We start from the raw sequence: 20,722 nt of genomic DNA, 5'->3' as shown, positions 1-20,722 counted from the left end.
TTTGTCGGGAAACGCGACTCCGACAATTTGCGGGGTTCGGAGAATAGCGGGAGGGCGTCGGAACAGCGTCGCCGTAAAAATTTCCGACGCCCGCTATTCTCCGAACCGTCGTGAGTCCGGAGAATCGCGCCCCCTGTTTCTCGACTCTCACGAGATTTTGGCCAGCACCGCCCTTGTTGCGGGTGGCAGCGTAGTCACAAAATCCCCCAGTATTCAGACGTCCTCGAGATGGAGGACTGGTCCCCTAAATGTATCTTCTTGTGTCGTTTTCCACTCATAAAATGGAAATGCTTACATCTAATTGCTACCCCATTGGGTAGATGGTTTGCGAAAGGGAGGAAGTAATGTAAGGTTTTGATAATTTTACTAATCTTTTGGGTTTATTGTTGGTCTGTGACATCTAATGATTTTATTGTTCAATAAAATGGTTTAATTTGAATTTTTGTTCGTAAAACAATGCACAGTCAAGCCAGTTGGAATACTTTGCAGCTGTTGTTTGTGAGAAACTACACTTAATTTTTTTAGGACTTTTGTTTGTCAAAGAGTCTGCATTCAGCAGCTTTGTTTGAAGATATTGCTGAAAAGTAGTTTGTTCTTAGGATGCCATTTTGGGGTTGATTTTCTGTCTGTGTTGCACCCAGCACAAATCCCACTATGTCAAGAAGATTCCAGGAGACGCCTGAAACGGGATATGTGCCAGGCGCCAAACAGTTGGAGATGTTGGCGGGGTCTCCCAGCGGGCATAATCAGGCTCCGATCCAGTGACGGGGTGAACCTGATTATTGTTCATTTAAATGTGTTTTAATATTCAAAATCAGCTCAACGCTGAATCTTCCGGGGATGTGCAATGTTCCACCCGCTGATATGCCATGGCACCAAGGGGAATTACTCCTGGTCTCCACAAACGGAGACCAGATGTGATAACTATGCCAGGGGGCCCAGAGGCCATGTCGTCCCTGTGTGATCAGGGAAATAATTGGGCATGTGCCAGTCAGGCGCTGACAGGTTGGCAACCCCAACATGGCATCCGAAGAACAAACTACTTTCAGCAATTTCTTCAAAGAAAGCTGCTGAATGCAGACTCTTAGACAAATAAAAGTCCTAAAATAATTAAGTGTAGTTTCTCACAAACAACAGCTGCAAAGCATTCCAACTGGCTTGACTGTGCATTGTCTCACAAACAGAAATTCAAATTAAACCATTTTATTAAACAATAAAATCATTAGATGTTACAGACCAACAATAAACCCAAAAGATTAGTAGAATTATCAAAATCTTACATTACTTCCTCCCTTTCGCAATCATCTATCCAGTGGGGTAGAAATTAGATGTTGGCACTGCCAGAGGGGGATGGGTCAGAAGGGGCGAGACCAGAAGGGAGGGGGAATGGCTATAGGGATATCCAATGCTGGTGATCCTTGGGTGGGGTTGATGCCAGCAATCCTTTGGGGAGGAGGGTATTGATGCCAGCTATCCGCTATCCTTGAGGGAGGAGGCGTTGACGCCAGTGATCCTTGGAAAGGGATGGGGTGATTGATGCCTGCAATCCTTAGATGAGTCGTGGGGGGGTAGGAAGGTTGATGGCAATGGTTCTTGGGGGGGGGGGGGGGGGGGGGGGTGTTGGTGAAAGAGTTTGATGCCAGCGATTTTGAGGGGCTGGCGGCGGGGGGATGGTTCATGTCAGTGATCCTCAGCGGGGAAGGTCGATGGCAGTGATTCTTGGAGGGGTTGATGCCGGCAATTTTGGGTTCATGAGGTGTTGAATCAGGTGTTTCTTGGGGGTTTGAGGTCGGGGGGGGGGGGGGGGGGGGAGAGTTGATACCAGGGGTCCTGGGGGGCATGTTGATGCTAGCTGTACTTGGGATATAGGGGGGAGCTGACACCAGTGATCCTTGGGGGGGGGTGGAGTGTTTTGATGCCAGCAATCTTGGATGGTGGTGGGTGGAGGGAGGGGTGGTGCTGATGCTGGCAAGCCTTTAGGGGTGGGGTGTTTGATGTCAGTAATCATTGATGATAGGTGGGGGTTCTGATATCTGTGTTGGGGGATCTACAACTTAATTTATAGATCCGGGCTCCCTTAAAGATGATTTCTGTGAAGCTGACATATTTGGGCCATGCCCCTCACAATGCCCCCCTTTTTTAAAAATAGCAAATTGTGGGCAGCACGGTAGCACAGTGGTTAGCACAGTTGCTTCACAGCACCAGGGTCCCTGTCTGTGTGGAGTCTGCACGTTCTCCCCGTGTTTGCGTGGGTTTCCTCCGGGTGCTCCGGTTTCCTCCCATAGTCCAAAGATGTGCAGGTTAGATGGATTGGCCATGCTAAATTGCCCTTAGTGTCCAAAAATGGTTAGGTGGGGTTACGGGGATAGGGTGGAGGTGTGGGATAGGGTGGAAGTGTGGGCTTGGGTAGAGTGCTCTTCCCAAGGGCCGGTGCAGACTCGATGGGCCGAATGGCCTCATTCTGCACTGTAAATTCAATGGTTCTATGATTCTGTGATCTCGTCAGGAAACCTGCCTGTTTTCCTGGTTTTCTGATTGAACCTGACTGTCATTTTGGGGGGAAACTCCGCCCTTTATCTTTAATCAAACCCATGCATTGATTAACTAGCGATATTTTTATGTTAGAACATAGTCCTGTTTTGACATTATGAAAGGGTTCTTTATAATATTTGTTCTTAATGCTTTTAGAATTTGTGGGAATGGGTTACAATATGTTTGTGTGAATATTTATGATAGATGTACTATTGGCAAAACGTTGTGATTTTGTGACTGACTGTTCTGTATCTAAAGGAAATGTATCATTTCTGTGCAATGGAATGTAAACTCTGGGAACCCAGAGGAACAAGGGATGAACATTTGTCTTTAGTCTGTATGATTCCAGTTACAGAAGTGAGATGGCACAAAATGACTTGTACCTTCAGCCAATTGGAGAGGTGAATTTGGATTATTTCCAAATAATGGCGGTGGAATAATGGGAAGTGGGAATAAAAGTTGGAAAATTAGTATCTTTGTTGGCACATTGTTACCGTGTCTTCTAGAGTGTGATTCTTCTGGGCACAGTCCAATGTCACTTCACAAAAACATTGTCTGGGACTTTGTGCCCACGTTTATTGCGAGGCAAACAACAACATAGGTGCAAAATCTCACGAGAATCGGAAAACGTGATTCTCACTGACTAGATCACATTTTCCGACTTTCCCCACCCCTCACCAGTGGGCTTCCCCGCTATATGTTCCCCCCAGATTTCAAATACCCTCTCGTCAACGCGATGCCATGTCAGTGAGGTTTGCAAGGTTTGCTTCTTTAAAAATGTGAAGCAGTCGAGGGGAACCACTGGGAGCATACAGGTACGTTCAAACCCTGGAGGGGAGAAGGGTGACAGTGCCCCTGGGATGGGCCCTCGGGTGCTCGCTTGGGAGAGGATTCCTCTTATGTGTGTGGCGGGGAGTGGGGTGGGCTGTTTATGAGGATGTTGCCAGGAATAGAGAAACTTAGATGTGAGGATACATTGGAGTAGAGGAGGCTATTAAGGTGTATAGAATTATGACGGGGTCAGTTAGAATGAATAGGACAGACCTATTTCTGTTTCATCAATAATCGTGGCATTGAGTTGAAGTAATAGATACAAAGTTTATAGGAAAGTTGAGAGTAATTTTTTTCACCAGAGGCTTGTGGGGAGATTTAGAACTCACTGCCTGAGGGGCTTGGGCGGGGGGGGGGGGGGGGGGGGGGAGGGGGGTTGATGCAAAAACCCTTGTCGTATAAAATGCCATAAATTACAAGATTGCGAACCATCGCTGGAAAGTGGGATTTGGCTGGAGCTCTCTCCAGCCAGCATAGACATGATGGACTGAATGACCTCCTTCTGTACTGTACATTTTCTACATTTCTAAATTCTGCATTTCAATGTAGAAAAGCAGTCTGTGATAAACCATCAACTCCCAATCATCAGTATGAAAAATTGCATGTGTGCCATATTGTCACGTTTCCTAGTGATCCGACTGGTCACTCTAAAGTTGCAGTTGCTTTACATGCCCACACCAGAATGTAAAAAGCAATGGATATCTGTGGGAAATTCCAGTGCACATTTCCAACTGTGATGAAATTGGCGTAAATTTACAACTAGGTATGAGGCAATTCGGTGCATATTTTTCTAGCTTTTCAATGTGGAACAATCTTCATAATTATTTCATTGAATATTAGTCTTGGATTGCTGATATAAAAATAAATTGCTTGAGGGCAAGTTGATGAAGTATGCAATCAAATTTCACATTAATGCAATACTCCACAGGCTCTTGTGGGGATAAACAAATAGCTAGCCAGCTGGTTGAAATTAAGACAATAAGAATATAAAAACAAAGTTTAAATTCGCAGCCTCCCTTAGAAATTTTGCTTTTAGCTGTCAGTCTGCCAATCCCAGATTCTTGTTTTGTGTGTCTCTCTGAGCAGAGTGTGGCGCCATGATTTAGTGTGACAGTAACGTGGATCTGATTCCAGGGATTGTCACAAGATATCATTGTTGTTTTTCATCCTGTTCTTTTCGAAGGAGATTTCAAAGTTGTCATGTTGTAAAGGCAGTTACCTACAGTACAAAAGTGATGCAAAGCAAAAATATATATATTGGGTCTGGCATTATCATTTAAGATGATCCAGGATTAGACGGAAGCTTGCTGGGGACTTCAGGTGCTGTCTGTTGCCTGCTGGGTACTCCCATCCAAGAGACAAAGTAAATTTTTGCATTTGTTTAAAGGAAGGCTAAACCCTACTCAATTAGATAAATTAAAAGGTCACTTATCGTTGCACTGTACCTGTTACTACACAGGTAAACTCCACCAGTGCCTTTGGTTGAAAATGTGTTGGGTTATATTGGCTGGCAATGTTTACTTTGATTCAGAGTTACACAGATGCTCTTAACCCAGAGTTTACTGAAAAACGTTCCTAGTTGCGCACACCGTGACACTGTCAGTTTAGCTCTGTCACTCACAGGTGAATGGAAGTGAGTCTTCAGCTTCTCTATACAGGCAAATAGATCGTCACCTCAGACTACTGTGGTTATCAAATCTAAAATGACACAGGGATAAATCAGATCTATTTTACAAAGTCTCCCACGGGTGCTGAGTTGGGTGCCACTCTAGTCATCTGTTTGCCACTGAAACAAGCAACAGACTCATGCCTATTCTCATTTACTTCATCACAACCCCCTCACAAATCATACATTTCACCTCAACCACTGCAACATGAGGAGATGCAGAATGATCTTCGGTCATCCTAGACTGAGTTAAATGACTGGTAAATTGTCGCTAATCTCATCCCTTGCCACATTGGCTAAGTTAGAACTGTCGCTCCATTCATCCACATGCATGATGGATGATACAAGTTCACATAATTCATGAGAATTAATTAAGTCTGTTCTGTTACACTGTTGAAACAATAGTTCTCATTCATCATGGTTTAAATAGGTTTGTGATGTGATACAGCAGATAACTTCTGTAAGCCATTATTATCAGATATTGAAAACTTAGTTACGAAAACAGATGCCGCTAAACCAACCCATTGATGCACCAATGTATCCTGAGGCTGACTAAATAGCGATTCATTTTTATATGTTAGATATGTTGGGGTAGAAATTGGTAAATGTTTCACTTGCTGTATGGATCCACACAGATGAACAGTTGTTCATTGTACAGGCTCCCCACAGTAATTTCAGCAAAACATCTTGAGAAGCAGTGCAAACAACAGCTGTTTACACAATTTCTTCATGGTTTCCACTGCTGTTATACAGGTAAAGTGAATGAATTCTGTGGACATTATCCCCGCTCCCCATCCCATTTTTTTAAGGTCGGTGAACTCCAAAGTTCTGAAATTCAGTCAAACTGGAGGTTTTGTTAAGTCAGCCAGACTGCACCACAGAAATAGAAATGAGCATTTTACTGTTTAAAAAAAAAACCAAGTTTTTTAGTTTGGACACTAGATGCGGGCGGAATTTTCCCAAAAGATTTCTAAGTGTGGCCTGTAGCAGAAATCGAGGTGCGATCCCCGCTGGGTTGCTCACCGCGATTCAGATCGCAATCCACCCACACTTAGAAATTAGAAAGAGGAGGGTTTTGCACCAGCACTGAGAGTGCCCCCACCATCCTCTCTGGCATCAAGCCACGCCCCACTCCCTTTCAATTCTGCCCCTTTTTGTGCCCTGCCTTTGGCAGTGTCAAACTTGCACTGCCAGGTTGGCACTGCCAGGGTGTCAGAGTGTCAGAGGTGCTACATCCCTGACCTCCCAGGGGCTCCGATGGCCTCTGGGTCCCCCGGCATGGTCCTCCCATCTTGTCGCCGGTGGTTGAGACAAGTAGTCTCAGCTGCACTGGTGGGGATTGGCGGCGTCGGGAGGAAAATCTGGCTTTAAACTGATAAAGTGACAGGAATTCGATGGCCATTCGCTGGTGACGGGATTTTATGATCCCGTCGGCAGCGCACCCTACCCACGGGTTTTCCGATGGCGTGGGGTGGTTTCAGTGGGAATTCCCATCGACAGTGGCGGGAACAGAGAATCCTGTCGCCAGCGAACGATGTGCCGCCTCCTGCTGCTGAGAAACATGCAGCTGGGAGGCCGGAGAATCCATCCCAGGATATTTAATTGCTTATTAAATATGCTAATCTATGGGCGTGAACAAGGTTACAACCCGGCATGCAACTTGTTTAGAGGCTCTTCCACTGTTGTCCTGGCAAAGCGGGATGTGCGCACCGTGGACAGAGAATGACCCCACAAGCTTCTCATTCAGCTCTCCATTCTTAAAGTATTCTGATCGAACTCATGTCACTGACAGGTGAGCATCGGGACCTTTGCTTATCTCTGTTTAGGAAGTGATTGGTTTTGTTGTGAGTAATTATTCTCAAGCCATGAAATGTAGGGCAATTCTTCTCATCTATAATCCGTTAAATACAAAAGATGGCATGTCCATATTCCGAGGAATTGCGTGTCCTGGAAATAATTAGACTATCTCAAACTATAATTATATTTGCAGCCAAATATTTCACTCCTACCCAGAGAGTTACCCAGTTGTTTTGATCAATACAGTATTCTGAAAAATCCACTACATGGTTGGGAATTAATTCTTTTAATCTCTAATCTTTGCTGTTGATTTGTTAATTTTTCAGTCATATTCTGGTTAAGGTTCAGGGTCCTGGTGAAATAGCCTATGTAAATTAGATCATCCTTTTTATTGATCTTTTCTCCAATCATAACTGGACGCCTGATTCGTGATGTAGAGCGAGGCCAACAGCATGGGCTCAATTCCCGTACTGGCTGAGGTTATTCATGAAGGCTCCACCTTCCCAACCTTGCCCCTCGCCTGAGGCGTGGTGACCAGAGACTGTGATGACATTTACATTTATTTTATTTTACTTCTGTGAGACTCAACTTGCAATTTAGGCTACAATTTTTTAAAAATTGCTCAGAGGACATGGGCATCGTAAGCTGGGCCAGCATTTATTGCCCATCCCTAATTTCCCTTGAGGGGGCAATTACGAGTCAACCATGTTGTTGAGGGTCTGGAGTCACATGCGGGCCAAACCAAGTAAGGATGGCAGATTTCCTTCCCTAAAGGACATTAGTGAACCAGATGGGTTTTTACAACATCAACAATGGTTTCATGGTCATCATTAGACTTTTACGCCTGCCTCGGGCATTGTCTGTCCACCGCCCCCCAGGAGCAGGCAGCCCACAACAGATGTGAGAGAGAGAAGACCGGATGGGACCGGCGGACCTGCGGCCCCTCACCACAGTGGAGCGGCGGGCACTGGACCTGTTTGGTAGGCCCGGAAGGACAGCAGTCAACGAAGCGGAGGTCGGCATCGAGCAACCAAGTGGGACCCCGCTGTGTTACAGGTTCCCATGGCATGTGTGGCAGGACCCCCTCACCACCTCCTCACCACCCCCTCACCCATCCCCACCCCCACCCCACTACCACCCTAAGTATGTGGCTGAATGTTTGCCTTCATAAAATTTTGCTGAAGTCTGTGTAACCAATCACACCCTCAGAATGTTTAAGCTTTAATATTGTAGTAGTTTGTGGAGGCTTGAATCATATACCAACCTAAGCTGGGGAATCGATAAACATTGATGAAACATTTAGGAGGCTATTATAAAAATTAATCACTTGGATTTTAATTAAATGAAGAATTAAATCCCATCCACGTGTTATCATTTTCAAATGGTATGGGAAGTGGAATAATTAATGATGCAAGGACCAATTTTCATAATTTGTACTGTACATTTTTTAGGATGGTGCATTGGAGTGTTGTATTTACACATTATGGTGACAATCAATTACAGTTATGAATAATCCTTGAGGATTGTAGTGCCTAAGAGAAGATCTGCAATTGAATCCATTGTCAGAGTATAGAAATGTACATTCACATCTCAGCAACAAGATAAAGGTTGGACACCCGATGTTTGGCCAAAAAATGTATATTTTTTTGAATACCCCATGTAAAGATTCACCCCTGACTTTCCATGAACATTGTGCTCTGACTCAGTTCATTGTCCCATTGTATGGTCAGGTTAACACAACAGAAACCTAAACTTAAAACAGGGGTTTTCTTGATCGTTCAGCATCAATGCTTGTTCACAGAGTGCAATTTGCCTACCAAATTATAATAATAATAAATCACAAGTAGGTTACTGTGAAAATCCCCTAGTCACCACACTCCGGCGCCTGTTCAGGAATTATCTGGGAACTTTAGTCATTTCTGGGTGAGATGATGGAAGTATGATTGGAGCAAACTGCAGAGTCTGTGCAGAGTGTGTTGTCAGCCGCAAATGTATTAATCCTTCCCTGAAATTGAACTACGCTCACTGAGCTGTCATGAACAGTCCCAAGGCCCCATAATGGAAAAAAACGGACATCCTTCTTGCTCCGATTAACTTCTTTGCAAGCCACAGTGTCTGAAGCTGAGGGTCTGAAAGCCCACTTCGGTGCTGACTGGGTGAGCCGTAAGCACCGTGAGGTGTGAATGCAAACCCCCTCGGAAACATACCTGTGTAAAATCCAGCCTCACAAAGGGTCTCAGAAATTTGACTTTTACATGACTACACACTACAAAAGGAAAACTGTCAATACTCAAAATCTGAAGTCAAACGGAAAATAATGGAAATATCCAACAGATAAGTCAAGATGTGAAAGGGAAAACTATTCCTTTTCAGCTGAGAATTTGCATCATGATTTCAGACAAAAGGGCCCACTCTTCTTTCTTGGATATAGTCTGATTTGTTGTACATTTTTAACATTTTCTGGTTAATTTAAAATTTTCGTGATTTGCAGTTTGTTCTGTTTACTGTTGTCTGAACAAATAGGGTTGTATTTTCATACCCACACAAAATCAGGTGTGGGTGCAGGAGTCATAAAAATTGAGAGCACTGGAGTGTAATTCTGAATTTCCCCCTCAAAAAGGGACACCAAACAATTTCTCATGGGCGGGAAAAAAGTTTGTTTTCAGCCTCTGAGGTCAGAACCCTGCATGCACACCCTGTGATGCCAGGGTCACTATTGGGGAAATTATATTTTCACCCACACATTTTGACAACAGCATTCAGGGAATATACATGGCCCTCCACAGGTCTGAGCTCATGTATGTTTGCAGTGTCACCCTGGTCTTTGACAGCTCTTGGGCATTGTGTACCCTCTTCTCCTGAAAAGACAAGGGAAAGGGCTTCTCACGACATGGAGATTAAAGAATCATCCAAGAGCTCTCCATGAACTTCTCCTCATTGGCATTCTTTAATATTCAAAGTATTTGATGCGCTATTGACATGGGCACATACTCAAACTTTGCTCAGTATCATGTGCCGTGTGGCCACCCGAGGCCTGACGTATTGCACACAGCGATATCAGTCTGCGTGCCTAGTAGGGACATCTCACTCACTTTACTAGAGCGCAGAAGGTTACAGAAGTGCTTTGTCAGTGCCCAGGTTCACTGATGGTCACCTGCTGAGCTAACCCGCAATGTGCAGCCAGGCTCCTTTGCTGGTAGCTGGAGGGAACTTGTGTCCTGCAGGGAAAAGGACGTCCTTGCGGGCATATAGCTTGCTCAAAAGGATGTCAGGGTTGTGGTCTGTAAACCGGGACACTGTGGCCTCCTTGGACCTTTGGCTGTTTCTTTGATCTGCCATCTTGGAATAAAGGTAGAGCAGATATAAGGGTCAAGATGTGTGGTACTCATGGAACTTTCCGCCATTAACTTTGCGTGATGTACTGCTATTGAGTGGATGGTGTTGCTCTTTGTGGCATAGCAGGGCAGGGTTTCTCTTTCACAGAGTTGGTAGTCTCAGAATTGTAGGACATGGCAGGATGACAAGCAATGTTGACGATGGAGTGAGGGCCCGAGGTCTTTGAGGAGCATTCCCTTGCGGTGAATCTGGGGTGAGCAAGGGATTGCTCAGTGAGCTGCCTCCTCTGAGGGAGAATACACTCAGATGGTAGTTGAGTGTCAAAAGGGTTTGAGTTCTGAATGAGGGGCGCAAAAGCTGAGCTGTGCTGCTGTGGTCATTTGCAGAGCTGTGTGAAATGCTGCATGGGTGATGTGTGAAAATTCAGTCACTTGCAGCACTGTGCAGCAAAGGATTATTGCAACAGAATGCGCAGTAATAAGAGTGGATTTGTGCTGGATCTGACCATGATCCCGCCCTCTTTTGTCTTTCCCTTGGGCAGGTTGTCAGTCCAATGGTAGACTCAACTGGGTCAGGAGGGAAAGTGTTTGAAGTGGTTTAAAAAAGCAGTTCAGAGACTTTTGAAGCATAAATTTCTTCTTTCCCAATCTCAAACAGCTTCCGTGCTGTATCTGCACCTCTCCAGGGTCACAGCAGGGGGAACTTCTTCAATGAAATTTACAAGCTGGAAAGCCTTTGATCAATTACACTGAAGAGCTCCAAGCAGAGCCATGTTCAAAGTGCTTCTTCTATCAAAGAGAGCGTTCATTAATTGGCAGGTGATTGCCAGCTTCTTGGGAAGCATTTCACCTATCTAGCACTTCACTCACCTTCAGCTGCATTCCTGTACGTCCAGCCTTCACCATGACATGGGAACCGCTTTCACCTGTCACCTGTGCTGAGGGACAAAAGCAGAGACCACGCCAAAGCCAACAGCTCCAGCAGTAACAGGAGCAACAGCAGCCTTCTCAGTCACCTACACCTACACAGGGCAGAGGGTATTGACACTAAGATCCAGCTGGAAGGAGACGAGACCCCCAACACATGGGATCAGCTTTCTCAACGCGCATGCTATAGGAGGCTCTGGGTCTCATGGCAGATCACTGATGACATCTTCAAGACCTGCCTCCCAGTGGAACAGAAGCCCCACCTCACTCTCTCACACACACACACACACACACCACCTCTCTCCCTCTTCCTGAGGTTGTTGTGTAGTCCAAGGAGAAAAATAAGAGATTTATGAATGTTATAAATTGCCTGTGTTGTGAGGAGGGGAGGACATCTGTGGAGGGTTTACTGTGAGGCATATGTAAGAGGGAAATAAGCTGAGGGAACTGTGAGTGTTCAGATGGGGCTGTTAGGTGAGGGAGAATGGAGAATGTTCTCCTGAGGAGTACTTTGCAGGAGGATGCTGGGAAAGTGTTTGGCACCCGAACGTCATATGTCACTCACCTTTCCCACACTCCTGAGGTTCTGGATTCTTGGTACACTGTCTCCAAGTTGGAGGAACCACACTTCCGCTGCTGACCTGACCATTTCCATGCATTCCTGGATGGTTAGGGAGGTTTTGCTCTTCGTCCCATTCTTGGGCGAACTCACCTCATTGAAGCTCCTCTGATCCCACAGGAAGCCCTTCATGGAAGAGTGAGAACCCTGAGAAGCAGCCTTCCCAGGTCTCCTCTTCATTCATGAATCTCTGCAGCCTTGAAGATTCAGATACTGGTGAGTCTTTGTTGACCATGCTGTGGTCACTTTATTTAGAAATTCTTCCATGCACAGAATGGACGCATCACCCCTCCCATTACCACCAATTGGTCAGGGACCCCAGGAGTGGGATGATAATTAGCTTGCTCTGGAGGAGAACAATGGCAGGATGCACAATTTAATTGTGGCAGGGATTAGGTGGAGAAGATTCTGGCTGCATGAGGACATAATGAAGAATATTCTATGGAATATGGTTTGCATTTGTCTAGTCAAAACCTATTTCTTTGAGAAGGAAATAGGCAACTGCAATGAAAGTAGACAACAATGGTATTCTGGGAGGCACGATGGCACAGTGGTTAGCACTGCTGCCTCACGGCATTGAGGACACGGGTTCGGGTCACTGTCCAAGTGGAGTTTGCACATTCTCCCCTTGTCTGTATGGGTCTCACCCCCACAACCCAAAGATGTGCAGGGTAGGTGGATTGGCCAAGCTAAATTGTCGCGTAATTGGAAAAAAAGGGTATTTTGTTATTGCAAGCATTCATTATTGTGAAACCTTGTATAAATGCTGATTGAAGTGTTTTGAATTGTAGAAATAAATCAATACAATGGATTAATAAGAAAAAGCAGCCATAATCAAAGTGTTTACCACCGAAGGGCAACTAGAAAGGAGCAATAAATGTGACCTTTTGTCAAACAACAAAATAAATCCATACATATGCTGTAGTTACATAAATACTCCCTTGAGTATAGTTTCTTTGTATAGTTTTTCCCAGTCAAAGTTCTTTCAGATAACTCCAGAAGGTTAATGATTTTAGTCAAGGTGGACATAGTCATAAGACGATCTATGTCATTTCCTGGGTTGATTTCAATTACCTGAGTAGATTAAAGAGGAATTGTCCTGAGTATTTTTTCCCTTTTGGTCCTTGTTTCTTTTGACAGTCAATGGTGATAAAGTGCTCAATGTTGCAAGAATGTTATCCCTCAACCCGATGCTGTCACGCAAAAATAGCTGACGCATTTAAAATGATTTTTATTCTCTATTAATTATAACAGTAATAAAAGCACAATGTAGCATAAGCAATTCATCACCACCGCACAGAGTTGGCCAATATTAGGAACAGTGAAGTTTATAATGAGAAATCCAATTTTATCTCTGTTCCCTGAAAGAACTTTATACATTTAATTTTCTGGTTTATCCTTTGTATTATTTTAATGGGAACTCGTCTGGAAATTGAGCAGAAACACAAAAGTTCCTGGTGAGACCGCACAGTCCCTTTAAGCTGGCTACTTGTGGCCGGCCATATACAAAATGTAAAGGACACATGCAATTAAACAAATTAACCCTGCACTACAAACAGTTTTAGATTTTGGGTGTCTTGGGTTACAGGAAGATATAGACAGGATGGTCAAATGGACAGATAAGTGGCAGATAGAATTTAACCCTGAGAAGTGTGAGGTGATACACTCTGGAAGGAGTAATTGACAAGGAAGTACTCAATGAAAGACATGACACTAGGAAATTTTGAGGAACAAAGGGATCTTGGCTTGTTTGTCCATAGATCCCTGAATGCAGAAATGCAGGTTAATAAGGTGGTGAAAAGGCATATGGAACACCTACCTTTATCAATCGAGGAATTGATTACAAAAGCAGGGAGGTCATGTTGGAGTTGCATAGAACTTTGGTGAGGTCACAGCTGGAATAATGTGTGCAGTTCTGGTCATCACATTATAGGATGTGATTGCACTGGGGGGGGGGGGGGGGGGGGGGGTTGCAGAGGAGATTCATCAGGTTGTTGCCTGGCATTCTCCATCCCGGGATATCTGGATTGTGTCCTCCGATGGGACAGAGAATTGGGCGTTGGGGCAAAATCGGGATCGACGCCAGGTGCCAATCCGAACATGATACTGAGACCCCTGGAATCGATGTCTGTGCCATGCACCAGAGGGAGCATATAAATTAATGCAAATGGGTCTTAATGACTCATTTACATCCATTCAGAGGGCCTGGCACCCTATGCCCCAGCCCTCTGTGATTCTCCGTGAACTACGTGGTGCGGATCACTTGTTGTCTCCACCAGCATGGCCCTGGCATGGTGAACCTTGCAGTGGGTGAAGGGGGTAACCCCCCCCAAGGCGTTACCACCTTGGCCACTGAGAGGTCCACCAGGCCAGCACCATGCTGGTAGAGACCATCCGAGCCCAACCAAGGGCCACCGCCCCCCACAATGCACTGTCTACCCACTCCCTCTTCGACCAGCCCCCCCCCCTCCCCCGTCACACACACACTTTCTTGGACCCCTATAATAGGGAAACTCCTCACAGGGACCCCTCCCTAGAGGCGCAGTCCAGACAGGAGCACTGAGAAGTGTTACAGCTGTCTTACCAACCTTGAAACTTCACGTATCCATTTCTCAGAGGAGAACAACTGTGACCTGCGTCTGGTCCCCACAGATCCATTAGCTGCAAGCCATTCATAGCTTTCTAGCAGTGGTCTGTGATTGACAGCTTCGACAAACCATCTGCAGATGTGATTCATTCACCTCCCTTCTCTGTTAAGTGTCCTTCGTGGTGATCCCCAATGTTTACAAACATTGACCACATCAAAGAGAGGTAAGCCCATTCCAAGCACTAAGTGTATTCCAACCACTGAAGCATGTGATTACACTGCACTTACCTCTCATTGATAACGGGATTCCTCCTGTTAAAAGGATTCCCCCTGGGAATCCCTTGAATTCTACGCCATGCATAAATTTGCATGGCAAGGAATACTGAATTGCTTGCGGTTTGTGATCCCAGAGGGATTGTAAACCAGTTGCAATTCACATCCGGCGGGAGAACAAGGGGCAGGATTCTATGTTGCCCGACACCAATATCATATTTGGCGATCGGACGGGGAATTCCTTCTGATGCCCAAATCGGAGGCGGCGCCGGTTTGGTGCTGGTTTTTTACTCTCTGCACCATCCAAAATAGCATCATCGCGTTGTGCACACACGCCGTTGGAACAGTGTTAGTGCGTCATTGGAAAGCTCAACCCCGATGCTCCGCCCCCAATGGGCCAAGTTCCCGATCGCGCGGGGACTTGTGGTCTCAGCGGTCGGGAGCCCGGTGTGGTAGCCACGAACTGTGTCCAGTGCCGCCACAGTCATCCGGGAGCTGTGCTGCTGGCCAGAGGGGCTTCCGCGAGGGCTGGGGGGACACTGGTGGGGGGTGGCCAAGGGGGCAGTATTTGGCAACTCGGGTCCTTGCATGTTGTGCGGCGCGGCCGCTGCAGGTCGTCGCCATGCGCATGTGTGGCCACGGAACCGGCCATTCTCCAGCTGTTTTTGGTGCAGCCCTTCACCGGTCCCAGGATTGGTGTGGACTCGGCGTCGATTTTGGCATCTAAAACTCCACAGTTCCCACACCGGTGTCAGCACTTAGCCGCAAAATCGGAGAATCCAGCCCATAGTCTCCCAAACGGAGAATCGTGCCCTCAAGTTATGAAGAGAGGTTGGATATACTTGGGTAGTTTTTGTTGGAGCAGAGAAGACTGAAGGGTGACCTGATCGAGGTGTACAAGATTATGAGGGGCATGCACGAGGTGATAGGGAGCAGCTGTTCCCCTTAGCTGAAGGGTCAGTCATGAGGGGACACAAGTTCAAGGTGAGGGGCAGGAGGTTTGGGGGGGGGGGGAATGTGAGGAAAAATATTTTTATTCAGAGAGTGGTGACAGTCTGGAATGCACTGGAGGGTGGTAGAGGCGGGTTGCCTCACACCCTTTAAAAATGACCTGGATGAGCACTTGGCATGTCTTAATTCAAGGTTATGGGCTAAGTGTTACGAAATGGTATGTTCCTGTGCCAGTGGGTCTGAAAGCAGGGGTATGTTAAATCCAGCGAGCGGCCTGTCCATCATTTCACCCTGCCTCTTCTACCACCGTTACAGTTTTCCCAGTGGCAGAGGAAGTGTTGTGCTGCCCCTATGGGAACATTTGTGGCCCTTAATTGGGCAGTTAAACTGATGGTGGGAGAGGCCCACAACAAGCGACCAGCCAGGTAGGTTTCCTGTTTATGCTGGTAATGGGCTGGGGATGGGAGGGATCTCCTTGACTAGCTCTCCGGGCCCATCAGGGAGCCTTGCCTGGGCTTTACCCCTCTCCAGGTTTTCCCTTGTCCCCATGGCCTCTCAAAATCTGCCCTCCAGCCCATCACCAATTTCCATCCCGCATACATAGAAATACATAGGCATACACTTACAAAGTTCTGATCCATTGTTGAGCGCCTTCTCAAATGCAACTCACTGAGATGGAACTTCCTATACATGAAGGGCACAAATCCTGCCTTCAGCCTATTAATGTTGCAGGACAGCCATTCTCCCTCAGGGAAGGCTCCGCCTGCCCCCCACCCCCACTGCCCCCAACATTTTAGCAGGGCTGAGCGGAGATCATGGTGACTTGTATAATTCAGTCCCCAGTTTCACAATGAGGATTTATTCTGCTTCCAAATCTGAATCCACAGAACACATTTAAAAATGGTGCTGACATCATGCACTCAATGCTGACATTGTGTTCTACTTTGCTTCAGACCATGATTCATTTTGGACATAATTCAGAACAAAAATTAGGTTAAAATACAGCATGACGTAAGAAGAGAAAATGCTGAAAATACACAGCAATATAGGTCAGCAGGTGAAAAAAGAAAAAAATGGGATATTGTTTCAATTTATCTTTTTATTCCTTTCAGATACTGATTGGACCTGTTGAGTACTTCCAGAATATTCTGCGTTCTAATTTCAGATTTTCACAATTTTCTTTTCCTATTTAACTGTGCAGTTATATTGTGGTTGGTTCAGACACCAAAAAACATGGACCAGCTGTTCCCATTCTCCTGGGTGTTGTCACAGTTCAGAGGAGTTGGCAGTAGTTACTCAGTACATTGAGAACCTCATAGACCCCAATCACTTGTGTGCCATTTAATGAGGATACAAGTGAGCCATACTTGTCAGTGAAGAGCAACAATTTAGCAATACAAAACATTGGAATAATATTATCCAATAAACTTCACTTCATGTTTTCTTGCTGAATTGGAGCCAAATAACTGGTGTGAGAGATTCAGATCTCTGATGCAGCGTGGCTCTTATGGTGCATTATTTGAAACCGTCACTTTTAATGGAGATTTAAGGCAGTTCAGATTTTTAACAGTAAAAGTAGACACTGCCATGGTAAACTCTATTCCGATGTAAGCACCAATTTAATTACATCCTAGCAAAGCCTGTTAAGTGGAAAGGTTTTAGAAAAGTAAAAATATTTTTTGGAGTTTGGAATTCAGTGCCAAGTATGAAAGTCGATTGAATGTGGAAGTATCTATTTAGTGAGCGCCCGCAATAAATATTAATTATTGGTGTGCTTTGGGTTTCAGATCGTTCCACAGTTACCATGTGCCAAGGCTCTTTATAACTATGAAGGGAAGGAACCTGGTGATCTCAGATTCTGCAAAGGTGACTTCCTCATTCTGCGACGGAAGGTGGATGAGAACTGGTATCATGGCGAGCTTAATGGTACCCATGGCTTTTTCCCAGCTAGTTATATTCAATGCATCAAGCCCCTTCCACAACCACCTCCTCAGGGCAAAGCACTTTATGACTTTGAAGTAAAGGATAAAGAACAAGACAAGGACTGCTTGACTTTCTCAAAGGTAAAATAATAATTGCACCGAGATGTATATATTTGTTTTTCCTCTGGAGGTAGAATTTGCAGTGCAGAAGGAGGCCATTCGGCCCATCGAGTCTTCACCGGCTCTTGGAGAGAGCACCCTAGTTAAGCCCACACCTCCACCCTATTCCCGTAACCCTGCAACCCTATCTAACCTAAGGGCAATTTAGCATGGCCAATCCACCTAGCCTGCACATCTTTGGACTGTGGGGGGAAAACCGGAGCACCCGGAGGAAACTCAGGCAGACACGGAGAGAACGTGCAGACTCCGTACAAACAGTGACCCAAGCAGGAAACGAACCTGGAACCTTGGTGCTGTGAAGACATCGTGCTAACCACTATGCTACCGTGCTGCATGTAAAATGTGTTTTGCATTTACTCAGTGCATTATCATAAATTTAGCTGCTGTGCATCTCCACTCTGTAGAGGTATCAGAGAGCACTCTAACTAACAACATTGGGGATTGGAGGGGATAGATTATCTGTGCCCCCCCCCCCCCCCCCCCCACACTGTTGCCGGTGGTGGGATCTTCTGGTTCTGGTCCCACCGCTGTCAATGGGATTTCTGATGGAATCCAGCCCCCCACCCCGCCGCTGAGAAACCCATGGCAGTGGTTCGTTGTCCAGCTGGTGAGAACAACTGGAAAATTCCCCCCCCCACCACCATTATTTTTTTAACAATCTAACACTATTGTGGTATTTCTCTCGCAGATTCTTCTATTCCTTTGAAAGCTAGATGAGCAAAGTACTTGTCCTCTTGTCCTCTTGCGTTACAGAAGTTACGGCAGTGGTAAAATTATTCAACAAATATCAATCATCCTATCTGACATCCCGTGTTATATGACCCACTCACCAGCATACAGCCCCAAGCCAGTTTTTCTGGCCAGTGCAAACCTTGCTCTGACATTGGGAGAGTCTGCAGGCAGAAGATTAAAATTACCTGAACAACAACTTTTCAATAACTGTGCATGTTGTTTTTTGGGTTGCCACTAGTGCTGCAAAATATGTAATTTAAGTTGGGGAAATGCACAGCGCTGTCAACTTTAGCTCATGGCAGAGCTGGTTTTGATTGCAACATCACTTTATGCTGAAGTCCAATTACAAGCAGAGAGATCGGCTAGCGGCAGGATTCAGGCAAATTTCAGGTCCAATGTGACGAACAATTGTCGACTTAAATAAATTAAAATAAGTTTGCAGACAGTAAAGATGTAAGTGACTGATTGGCTTTTCAAGACTAACCAGTATTTGAATGATCTACTGAGATCATTTTAACCACATGACATTTGCTTCAAAGTATCTGTAAGATGCTTTCCTCTCAATTTATTTCACATCCTGTAGAGGTCACCTCCATATGCCAAGCTTCAATTCTGCACAAAGTTTCAATGTGGTATTAAGGTGTTTACACTATGGTACTACTTTTTGTTCTGTTTTTGTGTTGAAGAAGTTTTGGTTCCATCCAAGTTATGTTTTACTCCATGAGGGCAGCACGGTGCGCAGTGGGTTAGCCATGTTGCCTCACGGCGCCGAGGTCCTAGGTTCAATCCCGGCTCTGGGTCACTATCCGTGTGGAGTTTGCATATACCCCATGTCTGCGTGGGTTTCACCCCCACAAGCCAAAGATGTGCAGGCTAGGTGGATTGGCCATGCTAAATTGCCCCTTAATTGGAAAAATTAATTGGGCACTCTAAATTATAAAAAAATGTTTCACTCCATGAAAAAACTTTTATGCTGTATCCTTGGAATCAATTCAGAACATGTATAGCAGCATAATAACACTCTACAAAACATTGTCTTTGAGTCACAGATGTTTTCAGCATGAAAACAGGCCCTTTGGCCCAGCTTGTCAATGCCGCCCAGTTTCTATCACTAAGCTAGTCCCACTTGTCCGCATTTGGCCCATATCCCTCTATACCCACCCTGCCCATGTAACTGTCTAACTGTTTTTTAAAGGAAAGAAGTGTACCTGCCCCCATCACTGCCTCTGGCAGCTCATTCCTGATGCTCACCAATTTCTTCCGTGTGAAGAAATTTCCCCTCTGGTCTCTTTTGTATCTCTCCCCGCTCACCTTAAACCTATACCCTTTAGTTCTACGCTCCTCCATCTTTGGGAAAAGATGTTGACTATCTACCTTGTCTATGCGCCTCATTATTTTATAGACCTATATAAGATCACCCCTAAGCCTCTTACGCTGCCGGGAAAAAAGTCCCATCCTCTCCTTATAGCTCAGACCATCAAGTCCTGGTAGCATCTTATATACTTACAAATCATGCAATCTTAAATTAAGATTGGCTTATGTTACACTGTAGCTAGATGCTGGGAAAATCAGATAGAAACCAGTTGGTGGCCAGTTTGGAAGTAAATCATGCTGATTATATACTGCCAATTTAATATTGCCAGCTAAAAATCCTAAAATTGGTATTTAATCTTGCTGACCTCTTGCTTGTTTTATTTTAATATTTTCCATATCCATTTAGTGGGGAACATTCTATTATTCAGTGCAGCATGGCAATGCACTATGTCGCCTTTCTATCAATCATTCTTTCCCAATTCTCGTTCTTGTTATCCAAAGCTGCATGGCAGGCAAGTAGGAATTGAGTTACAAAATAATGAATGGTTTAGTTTTTATTGTAAATTTAGTTCAATTGGAAAGAAATGAAATCCATTTATTAAAAAGTGGCTCATTGTTGAATTTGATTGTGAAATATTTCCATTGGAAAAGAACAGCAGGAAAAGACCATTAGGCTCACTCCATTAAGTTCACAGTGCAACAAATATGTTTCCTAATGATATTATCTGCTGGAGCACAAAGAAAGAAAATCAAAACTCCAGCTAACTCAGGGAAATTCCTCTCAAACTCTCTAAGGAAATCAAGTAAAGTTGAGGAGGCAACACTAGCATGTGGGCATCATAAATCAAAAAATCACCTCCCCATATTAGGAAATGTCCTCCTCAATAAATTGTTGGGAAATCATTGAATATACTCGACTCAACAATTGATCATCCACAACCCTCTGGAGTAGAGAATTCCTAAGATACAGAACCTTCCTGAGTGACGAAATTTCGCTCCATCTGAATCTTACCTGGCATGGTGGCACAGTGGTTAGCACTGCTGCCTCACAGCACC

The 20,722-nt window shown here is 45.1% G+C and overlaps 1 protein-coding gene across 1 annotated transcript in view; it reads left to right on the top strand.

Annotated features, from left to right (window-relative positions):
- The window catches only part of LOC119977140 (E3 ubiquitin-protein ligase SH3RF3-like), a 422,773-nt gene that overhangs the window by 274,979 nt on the left and 127,072 nt on the right, over positions 1 to 20,722 (top strand). The window contains exon 2 of the mRNA XM_038817772.1: positions 17,306 to 17,581. Within this exon, the coding sequence (XP_038673700.1) occupies positions 17,306 to 17,581 (276 nt within the window). The remainder of the gene's footprint in view (positions 1 to 17,305; positions 17,582 to 20,722) is intronic.

Source organism: Scyliorhinus canicula, chromosome 14, assembly GCF_902713615.1.
Source record: "Scyliorhinus canicula chromosome 14, sScyCan1.1, whole genome shotgun sequence".
Taxonomy (NCBI): Eukaryota; Metazoa; Chordata; class Chondrichthyes; order Carcharhiniformes; family Scyliorhinidae; genus Scyliorhinus; species Scyliorhinus canicula.
Note: the sequence above shows the minus strand (reverse complement) of the source record. Positions and strands in the feature narration are given on the sequence as shown.